Here is a 24,713-nt window from a genome sequence, read left to right on the forward strand (position 1 = left end):
ATCACCATGCAAATCATCATGCTTGTCATTGTCAACCAAATCATCATGCTCATCATTATCATTCAAATCATCGTGCAAATCATGTGTCTTGCTTTGGAGTAGAGACTGAGAGAGTCTCCTTTTCTTGATTCTGTGCAAAGTGCGCCTGCACTTGAGAAAAAAGTCGAAAGAACTCTTTCATGTGTTGGTCGCTCTGTTCTTGTCTTGCTTTGTTCTCGCGATCAAATGTTGCTTGTCTTTCGTTGTTCTCGCGATCAAATTCTGCTTCTCTTTCTTTGTTCTCGCGATCCAATTTGGCTTGACTTTCTTTTCTTCCAAGTCGTATTGACGCTCTGCGGCTGCCATTTCTTCTTCGTAGGCTTTTCTGTCTGCTTCTTTTTGTGCTTTTCATGCTTCGCGGTCTAACTTCATGTCAATCACCATCTTGTTGAAAGCCTCCATACGAGTTAGTGCAATCCTTGACGTAGATGGGGAAAGGGGAGGGTCGGAAAAACCTCCTGGTGGGGAAAATTCTTCTTCGCCTCTCTCATTCCAAGCAAAGTATCCATTCCGCTTCGAGTGATGACCATCCACCAAAGTCGTGGGTTCTTGTGGGTTCTTATGGTCTTAGGTTCTTAAGTTCACGAGGAACTTTGGTTCTTGGGGTCTTGGTTCTTGGGTTCTTGGTTCTTGGGTTCTTGAGGTTCTTGAGTTCTTGAGGTTCTTCTTTCGCTTGCAATCTGTGTTAGAGAAGGATCTTCTCTTCACCCGAGGCTTGCTCTTTTCCGCGGGCGCACCTCTTGGCTGCCTTGCGCTCACACCAAGGTTGCTTTTTCCCACCTCACGTTGATTGGCTGGCCGCTAAGTGCACTGTCCGCTCTCAATGAGTGAAAAGAGGCACAAGGGGAGGCTGGACAAGCTTTTCTTTCTTGGGTTTCCTGTCATCTTCAAAAACACGAATAGGAATCGACACGCCCAAGAAGTCTTGGGTTACGTGAGACCTCAACAAGCAAAAAAAAATTCAGTGGTTCTTGTGGTTCTTTCCTTGAGTGATACAGAACACTGCCAAAGCTCTGATACCAATGTTAGGTGCAGCGGAATGAATGTTTGAACTTTGCTCAAGATGAGTGGCCCGAACTGTACTCAAGGTTCCTTGTGTTCTTATGGAAGGTAGAGCCTTCCGTTCCTTTAGTGAGAGAGTGCTATGATCACAAACAAAGTGAGTGGACACTGTGCGTGCAAGTGTATGAGACTGAGAGATAGAGAGAGAAGAGAGATACGACACCAGAGACGTTGTAAAACCCTCCTCCGAAGGCCCCACTCTCGTCGGCGAGAGTGGTCTACTTATGATTGCACAAATCTCTACAATGCTTGGACTTGCCGACGATGTCGACGACGATGAGGACGACGACGAGACGGGCTGAAATCTGAAAACTCTAAGGGCTGAAATCTGCAAATCTATATCTGCTGAATTTTGACTCTATGTCGGGGACGATGACGATGCGACGATGACGCGCTGAAAAGGCAGATGCTGAAATCTGCGTTTTCCGGGCTGAAACTGTAAACCTTGCTGAATCTGACCGTGCTGCGAGGATCTTGTAGCGCGGATAATGTGTTGTGCTCTCTACAGTGTGGGTGCCCCTCAGTGCAATGTGCGTGACAATCTCACTCAAACAAATGGAAACTCTCTCAAACAGAATGAAACACAGAAACAATGGATAACAACAGAGACACAACAGTGGACTAGAACATGTGGACTCGACTAGCTCAAAGAACCATGTACAGACTCTGGCGTGGCAGCACACTCAGCTCCAGCCTAGGACTCATAGGTACAAGTGGGGTGTTGAGGCTCAGATGTGCAGGGATGGTGAAGTAGTGCTCTGTGTAAGACTCGCTACCTAGACGATGAACCGACCATCTATATAAGATAATGATAATGACCCAATGGCTACTACTCATAGATTCAATTATAAAGAGCCACCAACGGCTCATAAATGTTAGCCAGCTAAGTGTGACCTGGCCACATGTCCACTAGGCCACCATCCGTATCCTTGCCATGTGTCACTACCCAGAGTGTCCGTCCAATGTGAATAGACCAGACCAACTGTACTAACTGTAACTATGTCCTGTGAAAGTGACACTGTAGCCTGCTACAGGTTGCCCGCCACAAGACTGGTCACTGTCTCGGTGAACCAAAACTGAATGAAACTGCAAAAGGAACTATATGTACAATGAAAGGTGGGGCAAGAGCACAGTCCTGTCACCCAAGGGAAAGTGTCGTCGCCACTGCTGCTCCAGAAGTATCCGGATCGGGAGGAGCCATCAGATCGATTGTGTAACTATGCGGTTGCTGTACTGTGCTCTGCATAACCTGGCTTCCTGTGGTTGTAGCAGCCATCTGTTGCACAACGGATGGAAGCACCTGCCCTGAAGTGAACTCCGGACGCCTAGTAACACAACCATGGCGGTGTGCACCAGCAACACCGTCACAGCAAGGAACACTCTGGCTCTGCATGTGTGGCATCTGGACCTGAGACCCCTGCTGAGTAAAGTACTGGAACTGGGGCTGTGGGTTGTGTCCCATGAACTGCTGAGAGGGCTGAGAGGGACCTGCTGGCGCTGCAAAGCCTGTTGGATTTTGGACTTGTATCCCTGGCCCAGTCCATCCATATCCCACAGGAGCTTGGGTAGGCCTGTTACCATATATAAGCATTTCTTGAAATCCCTGCACCTGTGCTTTTAGGTCATGAATAATCCTCGACTTTATCTTCAATGCCTGCTGTAGTGCAAAAATCGTTGCATCTCGGTCTGCGATGGCACTCTCGGCAACTCGCAGAGATCCCTCCATAGCTGCGTATGTGGCGGAGTGATGCTGGTGGGTTGCAGCTAGCTGCTCCGCGCCTAGCTCGATGGTGGCAATAGCAGCTCTGGAGTCTTGAAGTAACTTCTCTGAAAGCTGAAATAGAGAAGTGGAGTCGGGCCTACGTGAAGATCCCTCAGATGGATGTGATGCTGGAGGGCGCACATGTGGCACAGCCGGCGAGCTAGAAGTAGGTACAGTTGGTGTAGTAGGTGCCTCGGAGATTGTTGTTGTAGGTGGAGCGAGAGATATGTTGACCGGCGTATGAGTGAAGATGGGAGAAGAAGGAAGAGGATCCTGTATGGGTGAAGTGACCATCCTGTCCGGAGGAGCGGCAGTAGACACTGGTGTTGGCACAGCAGAACCAGGGGTAGGAGTAGACCTGTGACGCTGAAGATGTACCCTAGTGTGCTGGCTCTCAGAAACTGGCAAGGAGAGTAGAGACTTCACTGTATCCTTCACCACTTTCGCCTTGATCTTCTTTTTCTTGGTGACTTGGGGTCAACCTGCATGCTCACGGTTTTCCTTTTCCCTTTCGAGGTTCCCTGTTCCTCATCCACTTCATTTATGTTAATAGGTATGTTTATGACCCATGCCAAGAGAGGTGCCGCAAAACATTTAAAACTTAAGTGCACAGACTGCACTTGGGTCCGAAATCTTTTAGCCCTAGACTGCAAAGAGCTGAAGAGAATTTGGTGGAATCCACATGGGATAGTGTGGATTAAACAGTATAGCCCGTCGCAGTGGGAGAATGTAGTGAGAAGATCTGTTTTTTCCTTGTCTTCTTTGGCATCTCGAGCCAGAAAGTAATACCTGAAGATTGTGAGAAGCCGTCTGTTTCGCTCATAATTTGGGTGATCGGAACTCAATAGCTCTTGACATGCTTGAATTGTCGCATCCTTGGACAGCAAAGAGAAAGTGCGAGTAGTAGACTTCACAGCTGGAAAGTTGGTCATACCCATGGCATGGTTAAGCCTTGTAGCTGTTAGCTTGTGGCCCCAGACCTTTGGAAAGTCTTTCAACAGTTGATGTATCAGCTCTGCTGGAACCGTATCAGGTAAATTTGCATCAGCCAATGCTGTGAGGCCCAGAGTCCGTAGCTGAGCAGTCGAAAGCACCTCACTGAGAGATGGTCTAGGTTGCTGCATATGAAAATTTAATGAGAATGCTGTGCGATTTTTCGAAGAAGCAGGCCTCTTGATTTCATGAGTGATGATTGGCTACTTTTCTTTTTTCTGAGCCACTTTTGAATGTTCCTCCTGATCATTGGAAGCACCTGACTCGGAATTTACTTCTGAATCATCAGATGTTGCTGAGTCTGCCTTGTAGCTCTCATCACTTGGGTCACTGGAGGTAAAGTCATCTATGTCATGGCTGTTGCTGCTTGCAGGTACTTCCTCTTCTTCGCTCTCTGATTTTGCAACCAGAGCTTTCCTCCTCTTCAACTCTACCTTTTCTTGCTACTTACTTATGGCTGTTTCTGCTGATGCTTGCTACCTCCTGCCATGGTGAGGTCGGGTGGATGACAAACAGTGAGCAGTTGAGTAGACAAGGGATGGAAAAGCACTCAGTCAGATGCAGACCAAGGTGGAGTTTCTGCAAAACGATTTGAGATTGGGCTAGGCAGAGGTTGGACAGAAGGGGAGCTGGGGCGATTTTGTGGGGCTGGGCGAGAGGATTCGATTGAGGATTGGGTATAGGGGCGAATCAAGAGCTAATAGGCGAAGGGAGTTAGGTTGGGGCGAGTACGTTAGGGTAGGGGCGAATCTAATTGTGCTGAGGGGGTATGGGCGAATTTTGAGAGGGGGCGATTTGAAAATAGGCAGGGGCGAATCCAATTGTGCTGAGAGGGTAGGGGCGAATTCAAACAAAAATAGGGCAGGGGAGAAAGTGGGTGGGTAGAGGGTAGGGGCGAGAGGGGTGCTGAGAGGGTAGGGGCGAGGGGTAGAGGGTAGGGGCGAGAGGGGGTGCTGGGCGAGGGGTATAGGATAGGGGCGAGAGTGGGAGGGTAGGGGCGAGGGGGTGCTGGGAGAGGGTAGGGGCGAGGGGTAGAGGGTAGGGGCGAGGGGTGCTGAGTGAGAGGTAGGGGCGAGAGGGTAGAGGGTAGGGGCGAGAGGGGGTGTTGAGAGGGTAGGGGCGAGAGTAGTGAACTGGGAAGGGAAAATTGAATAGGGGCGAATTATGAAGGATAGGCGAATTTTACAAGGGGCTGAGGTGAATCCAATATAGGCAGGGGCGAATCCAGGCAGAGGAGTGCAAATTTCACAGGCCCAAATTCTTGCAGCCAGCAGCTATGAACAAGGGACGAATTGGGAGAGAAAGGAGCCGAAGTTGGAGAGAGCAGAGGAGAGCGAATTTAAGAGATAGGGGAGGGAGACTTATTGGACAAATGAGATGATTGGCAGCCAATGCTGAAGACGAAAATTTGAGCTGTGTCCCTCCGGTGAGGATACCATACATCACTTTGCACACCTTGCAGAGCATTGTGCCCATTGTGACCACAGTGGGAACAATGCTCAGCCATTTTCGAAGAAGGCCAAGCAAGGCCAAGACTAAGAACTTACTTACCAAATCTTTACTGACAAGCTACTTATATGTGGCAGACCTTGAGAGGAGTTAGTACCCTTAAAGAAAAGATCACCAAAGAGGCTAGGAGCTTCACTGGATAACACTGATGATCGAACAATTAGAGAAAGAGTGATTGAATTGTAAGAAGTTGAATACAATACCCAATTACCGAGATTGAGTGGGAAATGATACTTCAGACCGAAAGATGGAAACTTCTACAAACCTAGCAGAGATTGAGACATAACAGAACCTTCCGTTCTGGTGGTGGAAAGGTAGTTGGGATGAGAGAGATGGGATATTTGAACCAACATATGGCAAAATGCTGCATATTGCTACTCAAAGTAATAGCACTTGATTCTGGAGCCATTTACTAGAGGCAGTGGGACAACTTCTAGAGTGACTAACCGGACTGCCCCCTGTGGTAAAATCTCTTCCACCACGAATGGCCCTTGCCAAGCTGGAACCAGCTTCTTTGCTTTTTTCAAATATTTTGCCTGATAGAGTAGCACCAATGTGCCTTGCGTTATTTTCGGCTTTCTGAGGTGGCGATCATGCCACGCTTTGCGACGAAGTTGCTCCGCTTGCAGAGCATGAGAAGCGAAAAGGCGGCTTTCATCCAATAAGGTAAGACGGGATATAGAAGCAGCTTCCATGTCCCAACTTGCACGCAGACTGCCCATCCTAGGGGATCCGGAGTTGAACTCAAATGGAGCTATGGCTTCCAAACCGAAAGCGAGTTGAAAAGGCGTGTGATTCGTTGTTGCTTTGAAAGATGTGCGGTATGCCCAAAGAGTGCCGTGCACAGCCTGAGCCCACGATGCTGGATGGAGATGACATGCTTTCCTCAGGAGTGCGATCAGAACCTTGTTGGTGCTCTCGGCCTGCCCATTGGCTCTAGGGTAATAAGAGCACGACTTGCGATGAAAAATCTTATAATTGGCCAGTAAAGTTGAGATCATGTCATTGACAAAATGACTGCCCTTATCACTGGTGATCTCTAAGGGACATCCAAATCTGCATAAAATATTTTCATATAAAAATCTGGCTATTGTATTGCCAGTGCAATCTACTGTCGCTAGTACCTCCGTCCACTTTGTTGCATAGTCTGTAGCCACTAGCAGATATTTGCGATTACCTGGGTGAGCCGGGGGATATATTGGACCCACAAAGTCCAAGCCCCATCTCTCAAAAGGTAGCCACGTCATCGAGACCTGCAGAGGACGGTTGGATTGCTTACTTGGCTTCGGCCCACAGCGCTGGCACACATCACAAACCTTAGAATATGCTATTGCATCCTTACAAACGTAGGGCCACCATAGACCACTCTGCAGAATCTTCTGGGCAGTGATGTGACCAGGGTAATGGCCACCAGTGGGACCACTGTGGGCATCCTCCAGAATATGCTCCACCTCATGAGGCGAGACACAACGCTTTAGAACACCATTTGGTCCCGATTTGTAGAGCTGGCCCCCAATCAGAGTGAAAGGCTTGGACTTCAACAACAATCTCCTCTTCTGCAGTGGAGATGCCTTCTCTGGGTACAGCCCAGTAGATAGAAAATGTAGGACCTCGCCGTACCATTCCGATGTTGTATCGATTTTAAAAAGACTGCTATCGGGAAAGTCATCCGCAATCCCGGTAGCTTCTTCACATGTGTGAATGCGAGAGAGGTGGTCAGCCATTACATGATGCTTACCAGGACGGAGTACCACTTCAAAATCAAACTCTTGGAATAGGAGGAGCCATCGCCATACTTGACCTGCGACCTGTGGCTTATTAAGCAGATAGCGCAAGGCATGGTGATCAGTAATAATTGTGAAGTGGACCCCTAGCAAATAGTGACGAAATTTTTGTAGAGCATACACTATAGCCAAACCTTCCCTCTCTGTGGTGTTATAGTTGCGTTCTGCTTTGGTGAGCAGGCGACTTGCATAATGTATAGGGCGATCCAAGTTGAACTCTTTGCTAGGCTGAGTCAGCACAACACCCACAGCCAGCAGATTGGCATCTGTATGCACATGAAAAGGTAGGGCCCAATCCGGGGCAACTAGAATAGGCGCTTCAGTGAGGCGTTTTTTGAGGTATGCAAATGCTTCGGCCTCAGGTGATGACCATTGGAAGGGAAAAGCAGCATTGGTGAGCCGGGTCAATGGTTGAGCCACCTGTGCATACATACGTATAAACCTGCGATGATAGCCGGTGTGGCCCACAAAGCTCTGAACACCTTTGGGATTTATGGGAGGAGGTAACTTCAAGATGGCCACTATCTTCTCTGGGTCAGGTGCCAAACCTTGAGCAGACACCACATGGCCCAACAGTGTGCCCTCTGTGACCAAAAAATGACACTTGTTTGGATTGAGCTTCAAACGTGCTTCTCTGCACCTGAGGAAGACTGCAGAGAGCTGAGCAAGACGCTCCTTTAGATTTTCTACTAGGGTCGAACATTGAGCACCCGAGAAGGTGGAAAAGTCGTCCATGAATATGCGAAGGTGATCAGTAAGTAGAGGACAAAAGATGAGATATACTATGCGATTGAAAGAAGGCGGTGCATTTTTAAGCCCAAAAGACATTCTAGTGTAGATGAAAATACCCCAGGGAGTCACAAAAGCTGTTTTGATTTGGTCGTCAGGATGTATTCCTAACTGATTGTAGCCGTTGAACCCGTTCATAAAACTATACAGTACATGGCGAGCGACATCTTCGAGGACTCTCTTAGTGAAAGGTGTCGGAAATCCATCTGGGATTGTGACTTTATTCAGAGCCCGGTAGTTGACGCAAACTCGAATTTTGTTGGACTGCTTCTTTGGGGCAATAACCATAGGGGACAACCATTCTGAGTGCTCTACTGGTACAATAATACCTGCTTCTTGCATTTTTTCCAACTCGATTTTGATTGCTTCTGCATACTTGGGGTTCAGTTTGTAAGCCCGTCCTCTGACCGGCTTAGCCCCCTCAACCAGAGGAATTGTGTGGACTCCTAGCTTTGCTGGGATTCCTTGCAAATCGTGGTAAGACCAAGCAAACACATCCTTGAAAGAGCGCATGAAAGAGATTACTAGGTCGAGTAGAGCAGGGTGATCCCATAACCAAGTGGCTAACAAGATGGGTTGATGGTTGTCAGGGCCGCCTAGGTTGACCTCTCTGACTGGGTCAGGCGGTGCAGTGGGCGAGGCTACGTCAAGGAGAGAAGACCGTGCCGCCTCTGTTAGCTTCTGGACATTATGAGCTGGCGTTTGATCAATGTTGAAATCAGCATACTCTTCTTGCAACCATCTTGATGGAAGCTCTGCAAATGGTAAATCCTCAGATACCTCAAAGTGCTCCGGCATGGGTGGAGAGTCAGATGGAGTAGAGGCTAAAGAAGGAGCTGGGGTGTTAGCCAACTCTTGCAAGGGAGACTTTTTCCCCCTTCTATGGTGGGTTATAGGCTCACCCAGGCCGACGGTTTCCATCAAGGGACCCTCTGAAGGATGGGCACCAGAGACCGGTCCACTTGGTTCTGGCTCACTTGGATGACTGGGATTACTGGCTGCAGCTGTAGCTTCAGGTGTAGGATCAGGGGGAGAGGGTGAATTTGTTGGCAAAGGTTGAAGAGAGACTACATAGCATGGCATCGAAGAGGTAGCTTCGAACCACTGCAGTAAGTCTTCATCGGACCCATCAGGAGGGACTGACTGCTCCAAATCAGGGTTGGACTCTACTGACAAAGAGCTATGCTGAACGACCGGATCCATACCTCCTTCGAGACGAATTTGTTGCATTGGAGAGCTAGGAGTATGTATCCACATGGCGTCGTTTCCCCAGTCGTGAAGTGCTTTCGTATGTCGCAACCATGGCCTACCAATTAGCAAGGGATAACCTCCCTCTACCTGGGGAAGATTAACTATCACAAAATCCAAGTTGAAAGTGAAATCTTGTACCTTTAGAGGCACCTTGTCGACTATGCCCACTGGGTAGACTGTTCTCTGATCGGCCAATGTAAGTGAAAGGAGCAGGTCGGGTAGGCTTTAGACCCAAGGCCATCATAGTGAATTCGGGCATCAAATTGATTCCAGATCCACCATCAACGATGACGTCGGATAGCTGGTGCCCAAGAATAGATACTGTGAGACGAGGACTTTTATAATTGGTGAGGGGAGCAGATGGATAGGAAATCAAATAAGATCTGAGGGCTGTACAAGGAGGTGCCCGCCACTAGGCCCCGCCCCGGGGTACAAAGACTGAATGATTGACAGGGTGTCACTTCTAAGTGTTGCGTCGAGCTTTAGCATGTCGTATAGTGACACCTGTTGAAAAGTATTTTTCAAGATGGCTTCTGCTGTGGGCTTGGCGCCTTCGAACTGGGCTCCCTTTGGGACCTTAATCTGTTCCAAGTCAGCCACTGCTTTCAAGAAGGCTCCATCAATGTCAGATAACAGGGAAGTTGGTTTGCTCTGAGCAATTTTGAAGGACTCGTCCTTTGGGTCAAATAGACCCGCTTGAGGAAGTGGGGACTGGCGAGGTGGACCTGTGGGCAGACTAAGACCAAGAGCTGCTCTTTGTGCCTGAGTAAGGATCCCAGCAGGCTCCTCCACTTGCAGTGGCTTAACCACATGAGTAGCAGGTGATGGTTGAGGCACGGTGTTCACAGTAATCAAGTTTATCTTCGGGAAGGTGAATTCTTGCTGGTTCTGAGTCGAGCTTGAAGACGTGGATGCCCTTTGCGTGGGACAATCCTTACTGCAGTGATCCTTCGAATCAGGACAATGACGACAAGGAGGGGAGACCCCTCAGGTAAAGGACACTTGCTTTGATAATGCCCATATTCTCCGCATCTGTAGCAGAGTATGGGCCGATTGGAAGGACGAAACGGGGGACGAGGTGGTTGCTACATAGAGTTGGAGGCTGAAGTGTAGAAGCTCTGAGGGGTTGAGGTGGTATTAGCATTATAAAAACTTTGAGTCGGGAAAGTACTTGACATACCTTGGATAGCAGGGGTATTGAGCAAAGGTGGCATGTAGTTGGGATGGCCGTAGTGGGAAACCATGTTGGATGCTGGTGCTAACCCCTGTTGGAGAGTAGGACCAAGACTTTGCTGTATTTTGTGCAATCCCTTTATATAGTAGCAATCCTTATCTTCATGACCCAATTTTTCGCAGAAGTGGCAATAAGAGCGAAGGGGACAGTCCTGTGGAGGGTGTTCTGGAGAGTGGCATGAACTACACCATACCATAGCCTTAGTCTCCTGCTGAGCCCTGAGCTCTTCTAACTCTCTTTTAAGTTGATCATGAGCCTCTTGATGTGGAGGCTTCTCCTGTCTGAGAGAGAAGGATCTCTCTTTGTGAAGGGCCCGTTGTAACTTTAGGGCTTCCAGTTCCCTTCTTAAAGAAGTCAAGGGGTCTGATGGACTGTCCACGAGTACAGGGGTAGTATCTAACTGAGCAGAGTTAGTGAACTGCCTTCTTGCTCCCTCTATTCTAGTAGCAGTAGCAACAAAGTCCTCCAGACTGGCTTCAGGACGGAGACTTTCTTTGAGCTTTTGTTGAGAAGTCTTTGGCAGAGCCTTCTCTACCCACTTCTTCACCATGAAATCCCCTGGTTGCTGAGGCAGCTTGGCGACCAGGGACTTTGTTCTGGTCATGAGCTCTGCAAATGTCTCCTTGGGCTAGAGCAACAGGTTGGCCAACTCATCTAGGATCTTCTCTTGATAATCCCCTGGTCGGAAAGCTTCATAGAACTGCTGTCTTAACATGGTCCAAGTAGTAAAGTGGTTTTCAGCAAACTGACTGTACCATTTATCTGCAAGACCATCCAAGGTGGACGGGAAGAGCACCAGGTATGCGTCTTCTCTGTTGAGGCCACGACCTCTGCAAAGAGAGACAAACCTCCGAGCATGGTCGTCTGCATCTTCTGCGGAGAGACCTTTAAAGGTAGGGAACTTGATGTTCACCTTTGCCAGAACACTTGTGAGCTCCTCCATGGCCTCTTGCTCCCGAGTCTGTTGCTCACTAGCTTGCTGTAACAAAATGGGGGAGAGCCTTACAGGAGAAGGTGACCTGGAGGATGTAGAACCGGTCGAAGGAATGAAGGTAGCCGTATGAGTAGGTATAGGTGATGGGGTTAATATGCTTCTACTGGGCACCAAGGGTTGACGCCATCTGTGGTAGTACTTCAGAGGACTTAGTAGTGCACTTTGACGCTCCAAAGACCTCCTTGTATGTGTCATGCAGTAACCGCCAACCCCACCAAGCTTTGGGCAAGAAGACCTTCACTTGGGCAAGACAACCTTCACTTGACTGAACATTGGTCTAGACTCTACTAGACCAGGGCGAGTGACTAGACCACCTGGCCTGGACCAGGACGAGGAGGGACTAGACCAGGGACGAGAAGGACTAGACCAGGACGAGGACTGGGTGGACTAGGGCGAGAGAGGACCAGACCAACAAGGTGAGAGACTAGACCAGCTAGATTAAGCTGTCAAGGGTGAAACTGGACCAGACCAACAGGCTGCACAGGCGAAGCGAAGAAACCAGCTACTCAACAAAGTGAGATTTCAGTTGAGGTCTCACCGTGATCGCAAAAATGAGAGCACCTGTAGCGCGGATAATGTGTCGTGCTCTCTACAATGTGGGTGCCCCTCAGTGCAATGTGTATGACAATCTCACTCAAACAAATGGAAACTCTCTCAAATAGAATGAAACACAGAAACAATGGATAACAGCAGAGACACAACAGTGGACCAGAACATGTGGACTCGACTAGCTCAAAGAACCATGTACAGACTCTGGCGTGGCAACACACTTAGCTCCAGCCCAGGACTCACAGGTACAAGTGGGGTGTCGAGGCTCAGATGTGCAGGGATGGTGAAGTAGTGCTCTGTGTAAGACTCGCTACCTAGACGATGAACCGACCATCTATATAAGATAATGATAATGACCCAACGGCTACTACTCATAGATACAATCATAAAGAGCCACCAACGGCTCATAAATGTCAGCCAGCTAAGTGTGACCTGGCCACATGTCCACTAGGCCACCATCCGTATCCCTGCCACGTGTCACTGCCGAGAGTGTCCGTCCTGTGTGAACAGACTAGACCAACTGTACTAACTGTAACTGTGTCCTGTGAAAGTGACACTGTAGCCTGCTACAGATCTGCTAACGGGAAGGTGAGATCTGCGACGTTCGGGGGTTCTACTGCGATGTCTGACTGCTGAAAACTGAAAACGCTGGTGGTTCTTGATGTTCCGTCGCGGTGAATTTGCAAAATACTGAAGTGTCTTGCAGATGCAAAAACGCTAGGGCTTAAAATGGTTTTGCCGCGGAGAATTTGCTAACACTGGGGCCTGTGCTTGGTCTTCTATCGCCAAGGATCTGCAAGAGCAAAAACGTTGGCTGATGTGGTCCAAAAACGCTAGGGCATCTGGGGTTCTGTTGAGAAGTTGCCTGTTGAGCGAGTGCTCCTGCTGCCTCTTCTGCCAATTAGTGCTAGCCTAGGTTTTCTTATATACAAACTTACTCAATTTGCCCTACCTACTTTCCAACAAAAGTCACTTAAAAATAAGTGAAAAATGTCAAAAATAGGGAAAATAGGCTAAATGCATTGGAAAATTCCCTTGAAGGATTCTGATGGGAATGCTTATGATCATGCTGTGTGCAACCAGAGGATATGCATCTACACTAAGTGTCTCGGCATGCACGGTCTACGAATAGACTCACAAAAGTGCCAGATCACTTCTAAATCTAGATTGACTGGACTGACTGAACCCTTGTCGTGCTGTAGCTTGTCCATGGACACATAGGGTTGGATGTGTCATGTGACATCCATATAGGCAGGTTTGATAATATATCCATCCTCTGTGAGCTAGAGAAGATGCTCTTTGTAGAAAGCCATCTTCTTGCCAAGCTCTCCTGTCGGCTGTGTCCATGTCCTCTTGGTGTCTAATCTCTGGCCGTGTGAGGGACAAGGAGGGTGCATCCAACGAGTACTGGAAGGGGGGTAGTCTGTCCATACTAAAACCATGTAGTTGAAACCAAGATGTCATTTGTGAATACCAACAAGATATGTCTTTATGTGGGGCAAGCTGTCAAGAAGACTCCAAAGCTTGGTGAGCATAATCTATTTATGGGGAGATCCTTGATATTCTGTATAAAAGAGACAAATCTAGTAAGTGCCTCTATGACCAGCGTGGGATTTTATGTGCAGCTCACATAGATTCAGACAATAAATCCCGCCAAGAGGAAACTGTTGCACCCAATCACTCGGTAAGAGAAGAAAACGGCGATTCCTTTTTTTTTTTCCAAGAAAAAGATTCTTCTATTAGTTAATGAAAACTGCCCATAGGGCTACAACCACCTCTGGAAGAGAGGGCTACACAAATCATGATGGGGAGACTCCCAGTGAAAAAACAACATATGTACAATGAGGCCAAATCAAGAGATGGGAGGAGGAAAGAGCCACACAGGTGGACGGTAGTGCCATCTGAGCACACCCTGGACCATAGTGAAGAAAGGCCTAGGATGCTAGAATCGAAGGAAAGCTTCTCTGTGCTCCCGCATGCGGTCGGAGCTACCCTCGAGTCGCTTGAACTGTGCTCTGAGAGTATGGATCAGCTCTAGCCAAAGATCCCAAACTGTCTCTGTTGGTGGTACAGGGCGAGCCTCGAAGATGCGGAAGCAACGGGCCCGCCGAATGAATCAGAGTGTCAGGCCGTTGATGAGCATCCAACACTCCTCTCTTACTACACCACTCCTGTGGAGTAAGCTCTGTAGTAGGCTGGAGTGTAGGTCGACCCCCCTGCATCACTATCATTCTGCTGGTGGAGGATAGCTCAAACTGAAGTGCCAGGCCCGTGAGAGTAGACCAAGCAGCCCATATGTACTGCTGAGCGGTGGAAAGAGCTGGCATTAGTCGAAGAACACGAAGCCACACTTGCTGCGCTAAAGGACAGTCCCAACGACAGTGACACTGACTCTCCACAAGATGGTCACAAGCTGCACATGCGGCCGAGAGACCACTATGTACAAGCCAACTCCCAACTGCTGTAGCTCGGTGTGCTACCAACCACTGGAACAAAGTGAGTCACCTCGGCTGTCTGGAGTCCCACAACCTCTCCCAAAAAGCTGCCAAAAACTCAACTGTGAGACCCTCCTCTTGCCAATGAGGTGCTGCAGCAGGATGAGCCTCTCTCTGCGCTGCCTGAATGTGACGTCCCAGTCGAACAGTGTACTGAAAGAAAGGGACATCTGGATGGTCTGTTGAGGAGAAAGGGTCACTCCAAAGCCACTCTCCAGGATCCCACTGTGCTCGTGCCAGTGGACAGCTCTCCCAAGCCCACAACCTCCAGTGACCAGTCTCAACACAAGTCCTCCCACATATGCCCACCACTCGGATCCTCTGAAAACAACACTGCGACTTGTGGAGCCTCTACTGCAACTCTTTGTAAACGTTTGTTAGGTGCAGCGGAATGAATAAGCTTGCCATTTTCTTCATCTTCATTACTATGCTATTATGCTATGTTAAGCAAGAAGAGTGATGATAAGTGAGGAACTATTTCTTTCTCCTATGGAATGTTTCTTCTTCCTCTTCCCTACCCTCATTCCCCGCTAGCTCTCTCCACCTTCGAAGGTGTTTGAGGCCTTGGGACTGAGGCTAACTGTGCTCAAGGTTCCTTTCGTTCTTATGGAAGGGAGAGCCTTCTGTTCTTAATGAGAGAGTGCTATGATCATAAACAAAGTGAATGGACACTGTGCGTGCAAGTGTATGAGACTGAGAGATAGAGAGAGAAGAGAGATACGACACCAGAGACGTTGTAAAACCCTCCTCCGAAGGCCCCACTCTCGTCGGCGAGAGTGGTCTACTTATGATTGCACAATCTGGTACAAATGGAATGCATGGGATTGATGCAAGTCTAGGCTATGTCGACGATGACGAAGAAGTCGACCTAATGGCTGAAATCTGCAATCTTTCTAATGCTGTCCAAAAATGCTATGGGCTGAAATCTGAGGCTTCTTAAGGCTGAAAACTGAGGTTCTTACCGGGCTGAATCTGCTACCTTTTAGGGCTGATCTTGCAGGTATTTCACTGATGAAAAACGCTGCATGCTGAATCTGCAAAGGGCTGAAATTGGGACCAAAAACGCTAGAGGCTGAAGTTCCCAAAAACGCTAGGCTGAGGTTTTCTGCTGGCGAGGATGCTGATGCAAAAACGCTATCTGTTGGGACCATCTGGCGAGGACCTGCTGATGTAAAAACGCCATGCTATAGCTGATGAAGAAACGCTAGGATGGGGGGGGGGGATCTGCTGCTTGGAGGGAATCCACCAAGGCTTGGTCTTGCTGAGAAGTTGCCTGCTGAGCTTGGCTCCTGTGCTGAGCTTGGCTCCTGTTGCCTCTTCTACCATTTAGTGCTAACTTTGGTTTGCTTATATATTTCCTTACCCAAATTGCCCTACCTACTTTTGTTGGAAAGTCACTTAAATTAATAAGTGAAAAATGCCAAAAATAGGTAAAATAGGCTAAATGCACTTGAAAATTCCCTTGATGGAATCTGATGGATTTTGATGGGAATACTGATGATCATGCTGTGTGCAACCAGAGGACATGCATCTACACTAAGTGACTGGGCATGCACGGTCTACGAATAGACTCACAAAAGTGCCAGATCACTTCTAATCTAGACTGACTGGATTGATTGAACCCTGATCATGCTGTAGCTTGTCCACGGACACATAGGGTTGGATGTGTCACGTGACAACGTCCCTCACCCTGCACCTCGAAAAACAGGGAGGGTACAGTCTCTGAACAAGCCCGAACTGAGATGAGAACCTCCAGCCGCGTGAAGGCTCCTATCCATCTGGGTGCTGTTGACTCGAGAGGTGTGAGCCACTCAGCTGGTACTGCCTTTGAGATGTCGTGACACATGCTCTGCACCCCTCTCATGCCTTGTAGCTGAATGCCCTGAAGCTCCTCTGACAAGCGTGAAAATTGTAACCAGTCACCTAAAGAGCGTGCTGGACCCTCTGCCATGGGACCTGAGGAAACATGAGGCCTACTACCAACCAAGTGGCCTCTTTGAGTGCTAACCATGGGGTTCCAAACAAGGGGTTGTCTCAGACGCTCCTCCATGCAAGTAGGCTGACGCTGCTCTAGGCCTCTCCGCAGATGCTCCCAAGATCGGAGCAGACTCACAGCAAAGCGGTCCTCCAGTCTCCTGCTCAAGCTAACTCTGCGCATCTCTGTGAAAATCCATCTAGTCGAGGGTTGCCAGGGGCCTCCAGCCTGAGGCACCCTAGCACTAAGCCGCTGAAGCAAGAACTCCTTCCAGAGCTCCTCACCTGGAAGAAGTCCTCTGACGATAAACTTCCCAGGAAGGGCTCTGCTCTACTGTGTTGGGTCTATGATCCCCAACCCTCCTTGAGAACAAGGAAGAGTGATGACCTGCCATGCCACTTTGGCCCGGGCTATCTGAGTGCCATGCCCTGACCAAAGGAAGTTCCTGATCAGCCTCTCTACCTGGCTGATACAAGAACTCTAGAAGATCCAACAAGAAGTGATGTACCACATAGTAGCCAACAACACCTGGTTGGCCACTACAACTCTGCCTGCCAGAGAAAGTTGTGTGGAGCTCCAATGTAACAACTTCCTCTTGATAGACAAGAGGAGGGGAGCAATGTGCTGCTCGGGAGACAAGTCCAAACCAACCTGACAGCCCAAGTACCGAACTGCAGTCCTTGGGGGAATCCACCTGAAACCCTCACCTGGCATCCAATCAGGCGCAGGAGCACTACCAACCGAGAAAGCCACTGTCTTTCTCTAGTTGATCAGTGCGCCAGATGCACAACAGAAAGTCTCAAGAGCGTGCTGACACCTGTGAAGGCTGGCGTCCTGGCCATCCAAGTACAAGGTTGAGTCGTCTGCAAACTCAGCGTCCAGTAGTTCATCTCCCCGAATAGGGAGCGCTAAGCCATGTAAACCAACTTGTTGCGAAACCAAAAACCTGCTTATCGCCTAAGCATAGAACAGAAAGAGGAAGGGGGCAAGAGGGCAGCCCTGTTTGACGGAACGTGCGAGCATGAAACGATCACCTCTACCTCCTGACAGAAGTACCTGATTGTGTGTCCGTTTGTACAAAGCTGACACCCCTCTGATCCAAGCATCTAAGAAGCCCATCTTGCGTAGAGTGCCCTCCAAAAAGTCCGAGTCAACTCTGTCGTATGCCTTCTCAAAATCGAGAAGAAGAATCACCAGATCCTCACCACGGAGCCGCGAGAGGGCAAAAGCCTCCCAAAAAGTAAAGATGTTGTCAAGGATACTACGCTCCTTGACAAAACCTGTATGAGTCCCATGTATAATGCTCTCTAGAAGTGGCCGAATGCTTAAACTTAGAGCCTTGGCAAGAATTTTGTAGGCTGAGTTGAGAATGGTGATGGGGCGCCACTGCCGAATCTCATCCAAGGAGCCACCCTCCTTGGGAATGAGGTAGATGAGGCCCTCACTCATGCTGTTAAGCATCACTTTTGTGTGAAGGATGTACTGAAAAGCACTGCAAAGATCTGAGCCAAGCAACTCCCAGTACTCCAAGAAAAAGCTGGGAGTCAAGCCATCCTCACTTGGACAACTACCACGGGGGAGTGTTCTCATAGCCGTATGTAGCTCCTCTAGCTGAAGAGGCAGCTCAAGCCTCTAGCGCATCTCCTCAGTCACAAGACAAGGCATCTGTGCCCACACCTGCTCTCTGCATGCATCCTATCTCTTTGACTGAGGCTCTGCAGATAGTAAATCACGGTAGAAGTTAGTAGTGGCAACTACACGCATGGCCTTTGGCTCTGAAGCAATTGACCTGTTGGGCCTCCTCAACTGACTGACCTTGGCATGCGTATGCCGAGGTCCCACTGTCTCAAAGAAGGCGCCTGTCACTCTGTCACCCACCTGGGTCCACTTCTAGATGCTTTTAGACCTTTAGCTTTTCATGTAACTGCTTTTCACAGGCCAAGGGCCTTTTAAAGAGTGCTAGGGCCTCTTGGGAGCACTGCGGAGAGAGGATTCTTAGACCTTGTACTTGTGCAAGAATAATAATAAAGAAATACCGAGAAGGGACGGAAGTCTTTTGAACCAATATGTTTGGGCGCGGAACTCCGTTGTGCCGTGTCGTCTCTTTCTCTCAGTGTTGTTCAGTTCTTTCAGTTTCTCTTGCGTGTGTTACATTAGATCTTTGGCTTGGAGTGTCCAAGTCTATTACACCATGTATGTGAGGAAAACAAGTGAATTCATTTGCTACTACTGGAAATCTCTGTAGGCCATTAAGGATGGCTAGTCCATGTGCAATCCTTATGTCTATCAAATATCTCGTATATTCATTATGTACCACATCCTGTGAGCATCTGGCCAATCCCAGATCACTGACATCCAGCTCTCTTAACATCTCCTTTGAGGTATCATAGAAGGCTGTTTGAGAGTGGCCCGTCCTGGCATTGAAGTCCCCTAGGAGGATGACATCCCCATTCTAGAGAACTCCCATATGTCCTCATCTAAAATCATGTATGATGACTGCCCCTTGGGTGATGCGTAGAGAGAGGTGCGTGGGGGGAAATAGCATATTGCAATATAAGGTGGCCTTCTGGTCTCTGCTTTCACTCTGACCCACATATTTCTAGCATGCTCATCTCTCCGAACAATACGAATGAGAGGGTGCAATTCTTCGTTGAATAAAACTGCCACACCTTCTGACCCACGCCCTCTATGCTTTGATCTCACCTCCTGTCTACAAGTGGTCTCCCAATGGTATCCCGTCACTCTAGGAAGTGTGACACTGGGAGTTTGATGTGTCTTAGAGTAGAAAATAATGTCTCTTCCCTTGAAGCTATTCTGAAATGCACCAACATCTAGCTTCATTGATCTATTACAGTTCCATACTGCCATTTTAAGGCTCATCCCGTAGGGCTTGCACCGTCATGTATTGCGTCTTTCCAAGATCACCACTCTCCCCCCTCTATAGAAAGAAATTTTCTCCTCCTTCCTTGCAGCCTTGATGTCTGCCATCAGCTCTTGCATGTGTGCAATTTGCGCTGAAGTGAGGCATCGCCAAGAAATATCCCAGGTTTTTTAATAGTTGATTTTTTCTTCAAGAACTCTCTCCTAGTTTCCACAATAGGGAAATGTAAAATGAGTGCTCTTTCCTTGGAACTTCCTTCCCTTCCGTTTTCTTTCTTCCCCACTCTCCATGCATCTGTGCATGTGGCTTCAGAAATGGCCATACATTTCAAGAGTTCTTCCACTTATTCTTCCACATTTCTAATGTTCTTAAAGCCTGTAACACGCACGTGAAGGGCTCTAGTCTTCCTCTTGTGCTCTTCCCCCAATGGTCATATTGATAATGGTGGTTGTCGAAGTAGCTTCAACCATCTTGACTTTTCCCTTTGCAACCTCAATCTTCAGCTTCAACAACCTTTTTTTGTGTCCGCTCATGAAGAGGTTGTTCTCGACTTCTGCGCTTCCTCTTCCTGTAGAATTTTCACCTCTTCTTTGATCTTCTCAAGCTGCTTAATCACAAAGGGCTGAATTTCTCCCTTCGTTCCAGGAATACTTTTACAAGCTGCGAGTTCTCCCTTAAGTTCTTCAATCAATGTATCTTTTGCACTTATGTGTTTTTCCATATCTGATTTCCACGACTCACTAGCAACAATAGCATCATCTAAGCTTTTTTGCATCACAGCTTCCATTACCTGCACCTCTGCCCTCACAGTAGCTTGCATCTCCTGTTTCAGTGCCATGTACATCTCATCACGCTTACCAAGCATCACTTTGTCTAGCTCTCTCTTCATATATGCATACATAGCATTTCTATAATTCTCCACGGTTGCATACATCTTTTTCTCAATATCTCCCCTCTTAAGGTTCACCTGTACCTTCTCAAATATTAGGTCATCCTTTACCCTCGATACTTTCCTTGCTCAGAGAGAACCGCGTGACAATGTGTTCTCTAGACTTTTCCGACTAAATGTAACCTTTTTGCTTTGGGCGGGATTTGATATGCATCTGGATCTCTAGTATTGTCCGGTTGGTCCATCATCTGTGATATGCGCCAATCAAACTCCAGGCCTGTGTGAGCGAGTACGCCTTGCTGTGCCTCAAACCCGCTCGCCCTGCTCCCTGTACCAGCGTGCTAACAAGTCGGGCAGAATTGTAAGAGGCCCAGGACAGCACTTGCAAGGAGAAACCTTTCTTGAATAGGGCAGAGCTTATCCAAGCCTTGACTGGGCAAAAAACCTGAGCATTGGGAAATCTGGCTGTAAATTGGAAGAAATCCCTGTAAATTGCAGGGAATTCAAAGTTGAAGGATGGAAGCTGAAGGGTGGCATGCCATGTTGTAGGTTTTTTGACCGTTTTCTTGAATTATATTGTTTTGTGTTTTGTACATGAGAACAAGGAATGAGATTTCTGCTGTTGTGTTTAATTCTTTTACCTTTGCAGTCTGTTTCATGTCGTGGTGGAAAATGATGACATTTCAACCAAGATTATTCGCTATTTGAGTGCTGAAAAAGGTGGAAGAGTTACGTTCATGCCTCTGAATAGAGTGAAAGCTCCTCATACAAATTATCCAAATAGTCCAGATGTTGTTTCTCTTCTTAAGAAGCTGAAATTCAACAGTCATTTCTCAAATGCCTTTGGTCAGGTATCAATCAATTGTGCCATGATCGAGTGTGCTTTGTTTAAAAGAGCTTTGATATACAAATCACTCGACAGGTTTTTGGAAGAACTGTCATTTGTCGTGATCTAGATGTGGCTACAAACGTAGCTCGCACAGCTGAACTTGATTGCATCACTTTGGAGGGTAAGTATTAAGTAAAGTCTCGTTGGTGTTGAGCTGTCAGGTCCACCATCTTCTGCAAGCTGTCCTTGCTGCAGGTGATCAAGTCAGTAAAAAAGGAGGAATGACTGGAGGCTTTTATGACCACAGAAAATCAAAGCTGAAATTGATAAGCATAATACGTGAAGGCACCAAGGCAATTAACTCTAAATATGATGAATTGGAAAAGATCAAAGCTTCTCTTCAAGATATCCTGCCTGCTTCTGTGCTGCTGCTTTTGCTACCAGTGACATACTGACTTGAATTCTTGGTTCTCATTGTTGTCTTCTATATTGTGAGGTTTTAGCGAATCTTTTTTTGTCTTTGTCAACCTTAACACCTACCACATATAGATCAAAAGATAACAGCAATTGTAAGTGAGCAGCAGAAGTTAGATGCAAAGCGAGGCCACCATAAGTCTGAATTAGAACAGCTGAAGCAGGATCTTGCAAATATCAAGAAACAGGAATCATTTATAAGTAAAGCACTTGAAAAAAAGGTAATGAGACATTCAACAAGGGTGCTAATTTATCCTCTTTGACAGGCCATTTCAGTTCTTTGTTTGATTGCTTTTTCACAGAGAAAACTGCTAGCGAATGCTCATCATCAGATTCAGCAGCTGGAGTCCTCTCTTAAAACTAAGGAAGCAGAGTTGGGTACTGACCTTATTGACCATTTGACTCCTGAGGAGAAAGCTCTCCTTTCTTCTTTGAATCCCGAAATAATGAAACTGAAGGAAAAGTTGGTCAAGTGCAAGACTGCAAGAATGGAGGTAAATAAACCTGTGTGTTTAAGCTCGAAGTTGCTTGCAATCTTATCGTTCTTTTTTGGCAGGCGGAAACTAGAAAAAGTGAGCTTGAAGCTGCTTTGTCAACGAACTTAGTGAAGCGGCAACAAGAGCTTGAGGCACAGCTGGCAACCATTGATCCAGAAGCTCTGAGGACAGACCTTGAAAAAAAGCACGAGGAGCTGCGAAGTGCGAAGGTTGCTGTGGATGAGGCAACAAGACAGTTAAAGAGTGAGTCTATTTTTTTGGGAACTCCTCAGATCAGCATAAAAAATAAACTATTGCAACTTAAAAGGTGGGTTTACTTATCTCTGTTTAAGTGCAGCTATTGTTGATCAAATCGATAAATTGACAAAACAGACAAATGAAATGAAGGCATCCAAAGATGAAACGAAGGTAATTTTTGAGAAAGTACACTTTTGCTTTGTCTGCTGATGGGGCTCGTACCTATAATGTAATGCTGAACAGGTTCTGGAAGAAAAGTATGAGAAGACACTTCAAGATGAAAAGAAGGATCTAGAACAGCTGTTGAATAGGAGAAACCTTCTTCAAGTGAAGCGCGAAGATATCATGAAGAAAATTAGAGATTTGGGATCTTTACCATCTGATGCCTTTGAAAAGTAAGCCAGGGCTTGATTGGTTTTGATATTTTTTGGTATCAACTACGTGTGCTGATTTCTGATCGATGGTTTCGAATGTATAAGGTACCAAAAAAAGAGTCTGAAAGAGTTGCATAAGATGCTTCATAACTGCAATGAGCAGTTAAAGAAGTACAGTCACGTCAATAAGAAGGCTCTAGACCAGTACGTGAACTTCACGGAGCAGAGGGAGGAGCTACACAAGCGGCAGGCTGAGCTGGATGCAGGAGATGAGGTATGAAATGGATGGCTTACGTTCTTCTTCACTTCTTGCTCATTATAAGGCTAGCTTCAATGCCCTTGTGCTCTCCTGTTCTCTTGATTGTATGAGTGGCCGCTTGTTTGCTTTGCAGAAAATTAGGGAACTGATATCTGTACTCGATCAACGTAAGGATGAGTCTATCGAGAGAACATTCAAGAGCGTTGCTAAAAACTTCAAAGAATCCTTTGCAGAACTTGTATCAGGTGGCCATGGGTCCCTCGTAATGATGAAGAAGAAAAAGGTGAAAACTTTTCAGAATTTTGTTGATATTAGAATAGAGAGTCTTTGTTGGGCTCAATTGATCTATCAAACCAGATATTTCAAGGGTTCAGAATGTTCTTTTTGGCTGTATTTTATTGGTTTTTTTTGTCATTTAAAACTAATACTTTTAGCTTGACATCATCTCTTCATTTGATTGTTTTAAAAATCTACCTTTTTTACTTTTTAAATACAGGACTGTAAAATCCATGGTATCCTCTTTGTCTGTCCCCTCTTTGATTGCAATTCTGATCTTTTTAGGCCATTTAGCTTTGTCATTCATTTTGAGGTCCTAACAAATGTATCGTCAGGCGGATGAGGTTGATGATGAAGATGCAGACGAAGATGGAGATCGAAATGCAGAGAATGAAGGCAGGGTAGAGAAGTACATTGGGGTTAAAGTCAAGGTGGGGTTTGCTTTTAGCAGCAGCTGAAGGTTTGTAGTCATGAAACGTTTCGAGACATCTAATGCCTGCATTTCAGGTATCGTTCACTGGCCAAGGGGAGACGCAATCTATGAAGCAGCTCTCTGGTGGGCAAAAGACTGTTGTTGCTTTGGCTTTAATCTTCGCTATACAGAGATGTGACCCTGCCCCCTTCTACCTTTTTGATGAGATTGATGCTGCCCTCGATCCTCAGTATAGGACGGCTGTTGGAAGTATCCGCCTCATCCTTGCTGTCCATTTGGTGTTGTTATCTAGAAATTATAACCATTGACTCTGATTTGTTTGTCGATCATTTTTGTTATAGATATGATCAAGCGGCAAGCAGATACAACAAATACTCAGTTCATTACAACCACGTTTCGCCCTGAGTTAGTCAAGGTTGCTGACAAGGTTTATGGTGTGACTCACAAGAATCGTGTCAGCCGAGTGGACGTTATCAGCAAAGAAGATGCACTGCACTTTATCGAACAGGATCAAAGTCACCAAAATGAGTGAAATGTCTGAGGCAGCCTAGGATGTTTGAATGTAATCAGCAAGAAGCGGGTATGTCATGAGACATGCAAAGGACCTTCGTGCAATGTGCCTCTTTGTACATAGAGCTGGTACACAAATTTTTCATGTAGAGCAACCAGAGATGAAATGCTATTGCTAAATGGCGGTCCTGCTCATGTTATAGATTGCATCTTTAAACTGGTTGTCAAAGGAAATAGGTACTGCCTTCAAACACATCTAATGAAATCTCTCTCTCTCTCTCTCTCTCTCTCTCTCTCTCTCTCTCTCTCTCTCTGCACCTCCCTCCCCTCCCCTGCCCCTCGCGCTCCCTGCACCTCCCTCCCCTCCCCTGCTGCCCCTCGTGCTCCCTGCACCTCCCGCTCGCCTCCCCCCCTGCTGCTGCTCTGCTGCGTCCTGCCGCCTGCACGCTGCCGCACCCGCGTTGCACCCCCGTCCCCCTGGTGTCCCCGCTGCCCCTCGCGTCCATGCTGCCTGCACTGCCCTGCTCGTGCGCCCTCTGCCCTGCCCTGCTCGCGCGCTGGTGCCCTGCTGAGCACCTCCCCGCCCGCTGCGCGTTGCCCTAACCCCTTTTCTCTACG

General features: G+C 47.4%; 1 protein-coding gene across 2 annotated transcripts in view; it reads left to right on the plus strand.

Moving 5' to 3' along the window:
- The window catches only part of TTN7 (Structural maintenance of chromosomes (SMC) family protein), a 74,824-nt gene extending 50,474 nt beyond the window's left edge, over positions 1–24,350 (plus strand). For both annotated transcript variants that reach the window (XM_086498654.1, XM_086498655.1), the window contains 13 exons: positions 20,856–21,057; positions 21,129–21,216; positions 21,291–21,440; positions 21,579–21,730; positions 21,812–22,003; positions 22,066–22,249; positions 22,344–22,414; positions 22,487–22,638; positions 22,723–22,891; positions 23,010–23,159; positions 23,488–23,583; positions 23,660–23,834; positions 23,927–24,350. In XM_086498654.1, coding sequence (XP_086354780.1) covers positions 20,856–21,057; positions 21,129–21,216; positions 21,291–21,440; positions 21,579–21,730; positions 21,812–22,003; positions 22,066–22,249; positions 22,344–22,414; positions 22,487–22,638; positions 22,723–22,891; positions 23,010–23,159; positions 23,488–23,583; positions 23,660–23,834; positions 23,927–24,117 — 1,972 coding nt within the window. In that variant the 3' untranslated portion in view covers positions 24,118–24,350. The remainder of the gene's footprint in view (positions 1–20,855; positions 21,058–21,128; positions 21,217–21,290; positions 21,441–21,578; positions 21,731–21,811; positions 22,004–22,065; positions 22,250–22,343; positions 22,415–22,486; positions 22,639–22,722; positions 22,892–23,009; positions 23,160–23,487; positions 23,584–23,659; positions 23,835–23,926) is intronic.
- Positions 24,351–24,713: the final 363 nt, after the last annotated feature.

This window comes from Adiantum capillus-veneris, chromosome 24 (assembly GCF_014529385.1).
Source record: "Adiantum capillus-veneris isolate H3 chromosome 24, ASM1452938v2, whole genome shotgun sequence".
NCBI classification, from domain to species: domain Eukaryota; kingdom Viridiplantae; phylum Streptophyta; class Polypodiopsida; order Polypodiales; family Pteridaceae; genus Adiantum; species Adiantum capillus-veneris.